A 6,565-nucleotide genomic window follows, 5' to 3' on the forward strand; every position below is an offset into this window, starting at 1 on the left:
TTTGTCTTGGATTGACCTCATTTTAGACCAAATATCGGCTTGTAACTTATCCAATCGTTTCCTATCTTCTTCAATGCCTTTAATCTCGTTCTTGATCTCTTCTTCTTTTATTAATAGTTGTGATCGCTTCTCTTGTGGCATCAACAACCATTTTTCTTGAGAGGTGGACATCAGTTTATGTGATTGAGGTTTATAGAATACATATAAGTCTCTATATATAATTGACAACTTAACCACTTTTTTATAGGTGTTGACTACTGTCAAATAGCTTATGACTACTATATTATGTGTTGTCACATCCTACCAAAACATTATTGTACTTTGACTACTGTCTTATAGGATTTGACTACTGTCTACTAGCCATTGACTACTATGTTATGTTTAGTCTTATCGTACAGTGAATATTCGACACATGATTGTTATTTGACTACTTTTTTATAGGCTTTGACTACTGTCTAATAGCATTTGACTATTTGTTGATTTGATTGACTACTTTTTATAGGTTATGACTACTATCTTCTAGCCGTTGACTGTTATCTTGTGTTATATTTAATGTGGATTTGTTATCAATTCAGAAATGAAAGAAACAATAACAAAAAAAATTGAAGTGTGAAAATGACAGAAAGATCAGAGGAGATGAAAAGGATCTTGGCAAAATTTAATTGGCCATCAATGTCCAACAATAAGCCTCCTTTGGGGACAAGTTCCAATAACGTGTCAACCAATCCCCCTCCCAACGTTGATCCTCCTATAGTAGGAGAGAAGATGGATGAGGAAGTGAAAAAATTGTTGTTACAAAGAGAAGCTGAAGTGGATAAGGCTTTTAAAGATTATCGTCTCCAAAGAGACCTTCTAGACATCTATTGTGATGACATTGATCGTAAAAAGGATTGGATTATAAGTACCAGGCAAGAAATCCAATCTACCGAGAGTTCGATCCATTCCAGTGAAGAAAATTTGCGAAAGCTTAAGAGTGAATTAGCACTTCGTGAGTACTATTTGGAGAAAAAAAGGAAGTCATTGCTATGAAAAAAGAGTATCCGTATGAGTTTCTGATGTGGGAAGAAGATGAGTAGTATTTTAATAATGTTCTTGCTTGTTGTAGTAATATAAAGGTAGTATATGTCCAAGTATGTCTTTCATTTTTAATTTTAAGGTAGTATATCTGCAACTATGTTTTTTTTATTAGTGGTTGGTTAGGAGCTGCAAAATCAGTAAGACTTTTCGGTTTACTTATGTTTAGTAATCTAATTATGTTAATGTCAAGTTTGTTTTATCAAATACTCAACGAAATGGTTAAGTCTTCTATTTTTGACTTTTTTATTTGTAAACAACATGTGATGTATAGTCGAATGAATTAAGAATAAATATATATTACAACATGTATAGTACACAAGCAATATAGAAAATTAAGACAACAAATTCTCATACATGGAAACACAAACCATTACAAATAAAAACATACAGTAGTTTACTTATGTTTAGTAATCTAATTATGTTAATGTCAACTTTGTTTTATTAAATACTCAACGAAATGGTTATGTCTGCTATTTTTGACTTTTTTATTTGTAAACAACATGTGTTGTATAGTTGAATGAATTAAGAATAAATATATATTACAACATGTATAGTACACAAGAAATATAGAAAATTAAGACAACAAATTCTCATACATGTAAACACAAACCATTACAAATAAAAACATACATTACTACATCTTACGTACTTCTACTACTTAGTGGTACATACAGCCTGCATAATCGAGATTTAGACTACAACTTATACACAACAACACCAAAAAAGAAAATCCAACTACAAAGTAACACTATCTTCAAGTGCAGTACTTTGCTTTGAAGCTTCTTCTTTGATCGAGCTAAGTTAGCGACTATCAACGAATTATTGTCTTTCGCTTCATCTAGCCAACAAATAAACCCAGACTGTGGTGGCTGATAAATAAATATCAAAAACATTATGTGTATTCTCTAAATATTCAATCATAAATAACAATATATATATATATATATATATATATATATATATATATATAATTAAGTGATAACGCAAATACCTCTTTAGGACAAGCGTAAAATAGCCGTCCAGGGTTGTTTGAAGTCCTTGATGTCCTTATAATACCTTGAGCCCCACAACTGCAATTTGCCATTTTCATTGGTTACTGAGATGGAATTTTTATTAGTGTGGCCAGGTAAATATCTTCATTTATATAGTGCCATTAAGCTACATATTCGGACACATGATTGTAGCTTGACTACTGTCTTATAGGTTTGGACTATTGCCTTTTAGCATTTGACTACTATTTTACGTGTTGTCTTATCGAACAGTGAATTTCGGACACAGAATTGTAGGTTGACTACTGTGTTGTACGTATTGACTACTGTCCACTTGCAGTTGACTACTGGTTTATGTGTTGTCTAATCTAACTGTTAATTACTGACACATGATTGTAGCTTGACTACTGTGTTATAGGTATTGACTACTGTCTACCACCGTTTGACTACTACTTTAGGTTTCGAATACTTCTTCGATTCTTTAAAAAGGTTTTGAAATAATTTAAATCATCGTTATTGATATATTTTACAAAGGTTCCTGTTCACCGCCCTAACGTTAAACATGAGTTTCTCATACAATGACTATGAAGACAACTTTACCAACTTGCCTGTTTACCTCCACAAAATTCAGCGTGCAAATCCCCACAGTTACACTTACATCAAAACCGATGTTATGGATCGGTTCGAACTATGTTTTGTTGCTATTCGATGTGTGGTAATGTAGTATCGATTTGTTTATTATTTTGATTAACCAATTTAGATTAGTCTAAAAACTAATAATTATGTTATATAAAATTTGAAATAGATCAACGCATTTATAGGATGCATGCTTCCGGTCATCTTCATAAGCAGTGTCCGTATTAGAGGAGAGTATCTTAATACAATGTTCGTAGCAGTTGCTATTGATGGAAACAACAATACTACGCCAATAGCATTTGGTGTCGGGGTGGCAAATAGTGTTAACTCCTGCACTTGGTTCCTTATGAGGTTGAAGGATGCTATCGGAGCGGGTACGGAAGTTGCGCTCATAACCAACATGGGCGATACCATTGCTTCTTGCATTGGTCAAGTATTCCCTGATGTTTACCATGGTTATTCGTCTAACAGTGTTTTGAATTATTGCCGATTAAGAATTGGTCAAAGCAGAAATTTAGACTAATTGTTCTTCCGTGTATGCAAAGCATATACCACGCAAGACTTTAAACAAACATTTTCTAAGTTAAGTCATGGTGCACGGGAAGTTCTTCACAACATCGGACATATGAAATGGGCACGGGCCTATTTCCCTAATATACGTTGGAATGTACTAAACATTAATATTCCAGAATTCCTAATGGTGTTATCGGTTAGTCAACGCAATGTACCGATAATAACGCTAATTGATGCGATTGTGCAGTACATCCAACAGACGTTTGCAGAACGCTGTGTCATGGGAGGTAATATAGGAACTTTTTGTAAATCACTTAAATGCCGGTAATTTATTATCCTTTGATTTTTCAGGAATGTTGAGCACCATATTCACACCTTACGCAGAGATGGTCCTTTAAAGGATGATGCAAAAGTCTCGGCAATGGAAAGCAACGAAAATCCCACCTGAGATCCCGTCTATGTTACCTTCGGATATTTTCCAAGTTTTTGATTTCAAACGTACATGTGTTGTGGATCTGAATCGACACACATGTTCTTGTGGGAAATGGCGCAGTCTTGGTATAGCATGTGGTCATGCTCTTGCTGCATCACGTTATACAAACAACACGGAATTAGCCGATATAGTTCAAATATATTATTGGGCTGATGTGTTTCGAACTACATACCAGACTAGGAATGTGAATGTTGTCCCCCTTCCATCTGAGTGGGAAATACCAGAGCCATTGCCGGTCGTTTTAATCCTTATGTAATAGGTTGTCAGATGTTCCTTTAATAAATATAATTTCCATTGTAGATAACGCTACCTTCTAATCCCTATGTAATACCAGAGGCATTGATGGTCGCTTTAATCCCTATATAAAAGCAACTCCTTCACATTATTAGACTACGGTTTCATAGTCTTTGACTACTGTTTGGCACACTGCATAATGTATAGTCTTTTCCAACAGTAGATTTTTCGCTTCAAACATTATTTCCGTGCAACGTTTCTGACCGAATTCTATTTGAAATGAAATCCCTTTATATAGCCTCGACCAAACTCATTGAAACATACCAATTCTCATAATGAGTGGATTTAATGAGATATACAAACAAAGCCTTTCTAACCTACCGATACTCTTTCATAATCTTCAAAGAACAAATCGTAACTCTTTCACAATCATTAAGAAAGACATGAGAGACAGGTTTCAATTTTGTTTTATCGCATTAGGATGCGTGGTAACTCCTCCTCTATACTAAGTTACTATTTATTTCAAGTTCACATTTGTGTAATGTTGCCATCGTTTCTTACAGATTACTACCTTCCTCACATCCATGATACCAACACTATTTGTTGCTCATGTACCCCTTATTGGGACCAACATAACAACAATGTATCTTGCTCTTGCTTTGGACGGTAATCATGAACCCCTGATCATAGCATTCGCTTTGGGAAGCGTTGACTGTGACGAGGCTTGGACTTGGTTCATGAGAAGGTTGAAAGAATGGTTAGGTGACACTACTGAAGTTGGTTTCATAAGCCATATGTCTGAGTCGATAGACTACGCCATTATGCAAGTATACCCAAATTCCTATCATGGGTATTGTTGTAAAAATATAGCCGATAAAGTTCGGGCTTCCATAGGAAGTAGCGTTGTCGAACAGTTTTTCTGAAAGACATGCAAAACTTATAGCTTGTCTGAATTTTACGTTTGTTTAAACAAATTAAAAAATGAGGTTAATGGGTATGATCTTGACTGGCTTGACAATACCCCAATGGCAAAATGGGCTGGAGCCTTTTTTCCTAAAGTCCGTTTCAATGTTAAATACATTAGCATTCCGATTGGATTGAGTTGGCTTAGATCAAACACGCACGAGTTACCAATAACGACAATCATTGAACTGGTCCATCAGTCAATACAAATGGTGTACGCGCAACAAGCTGAATTTGGAGGTAATAAATAATTGTTTTCTTTCTTTTCCGTTACTCTATCCTCTGTTTAATTTTAAGTAAATTAATTACACAGGTGGAATGCATGGTCAACTTACCCCTTATGCACAACACGTGTTTGAACAGAGAATGAACCAATCTAATGGTTATGAGGTTACACATATTGGTAGTGACAAATTTGAAGTGCGTTGTAATTTAACCATACAAACGGTACAAGTTGAACACAATATTTGTACTTGTGGCAAATGGCAAAAATGTGGCATACCCTGTGAACATGGTATAGCATCATTAACCAGGCTTACAGTTGAAGAAAAACAGCAATTGGTTAATTATAGGTTGACTTCTGCGGTGTATCGACATGCATTCCAAGCGGAGACGATTAATCCTATTCCAATTCTTCTGCATTGGGAAATACTAACTGAGAAGATGGTCGTCGTACCACCATTTGCACGTTACTAATTAGTTAGACTAATTTTATTAGTAGTTATGCTTACCAGTAATATTATGTTTATTTGTAATTCTAATTTCCTTTCAGAATTATGTTATGTGTATTAGTAATTCTAAGTTCCTATGACTTTTATGTTAAGTGTATTTGACTACTACTTTACGTTTTTATCAGTAATGTTATGTTTTTTTCTGACACACGATTGTAGTTTGACTACTGTGTTATAGCTTTTGACTACTGTCTAGTCGCATTTGAATAATACTTTACTTGTTGTCTTATCCAATAGTGATTTTTGCTCTCAAACTATTAATATGCAACTAACGTAGAACTTATACGTGATACACTACAACATTCTAAAATTGAAAATAAATTGTCTTTTCGAACAATATATTTGTCGTTTCAAACAGTATCTCCGTGTAAGGTATCTGACAAGTGGACTACTCTTTGACATTATTTGACTACGGTTTCATAGACTTTGACTACTACTTTGTAGCCTGCATAATGTATTGTCTTTTCGAACAGTATATTTGTCGTTTCAAACAGTATCTCCGTGTAAGGTATCTGAAAATCAGACTACTCTTTGACATTATTTGACTACGGTTTCATAGACTTTGACTACTACTTTGTAGCCTGCATAATGTATTGTCTTTTCGAACAATATATTTGTCGTTTCAAACAGTATCTCCGTGTAAGGTATCTGACAATCGGACTACTCTTTGACATTATTTGACTACGGTTTCATAGACTATGACTACTACTTTGTAGACTTTGACTACTGCTTTGTAGCCTGCATAATGTAGTTTGAAACAGTACTTATGGGAATCCACGTAATTGTATGTTATTCTTTTTTCTTATTTAAGTACTCCTATAAAATTATAACAAACTAACAAAAAACTTAAAAAAATGGCCTCCAATCAACCAACTTCTTCCAACGCAGCTTCTCCGTCCAATACTCCACATCCATGGACGATATTAGAG

The 6,565-nt window shown here is 34.5% G+C and overlaps 1 protein-coding gene across 1 annotated transcript; it reads left to right on the forward strand.

Annotated features, from left to right (window-relative positions):
* The first annotated feature begins 3,399 nt into the window (after positions 1-3,399).
* Positions 3,400-5,601, forward strand: LOC145127822 (uncharacterized). The gene is made up of 5 exons (XM_079062946.1): positions 3,400-3,502; positions 3,567-3,604; positions 4,506-4,792; positions 4,886-5,145; positions 5,219-5,601. The coding sequence occupies exons 1-5, from the start codon at positions 3,400-3,402 to the stop codon at positions 5,599-5,601; spliced, it is 1,071 nt and encodes a 356-aa protein (XP_078919072.1).
* Positions 5,602-6,565: the final 964 nt, after the last annotated feature.

This window comes from Lactuca virosa, chromosome 1 (assembly GCF_052849685.1).
Source record: "Lactuca virosa cultivar CGN04683 chromosome 1, Lactuca_virosa_CGN04683_v6, whole genome shotgun sequence".
In the NCBI taxonomy this organism is placed as follows: domain Eukaryota; kingdom Viridiplantae; phylum Streptophyta; class Magnoliopsida; order Asterales; family Asteraceae; genus Lactuca; species Lactuca virosa.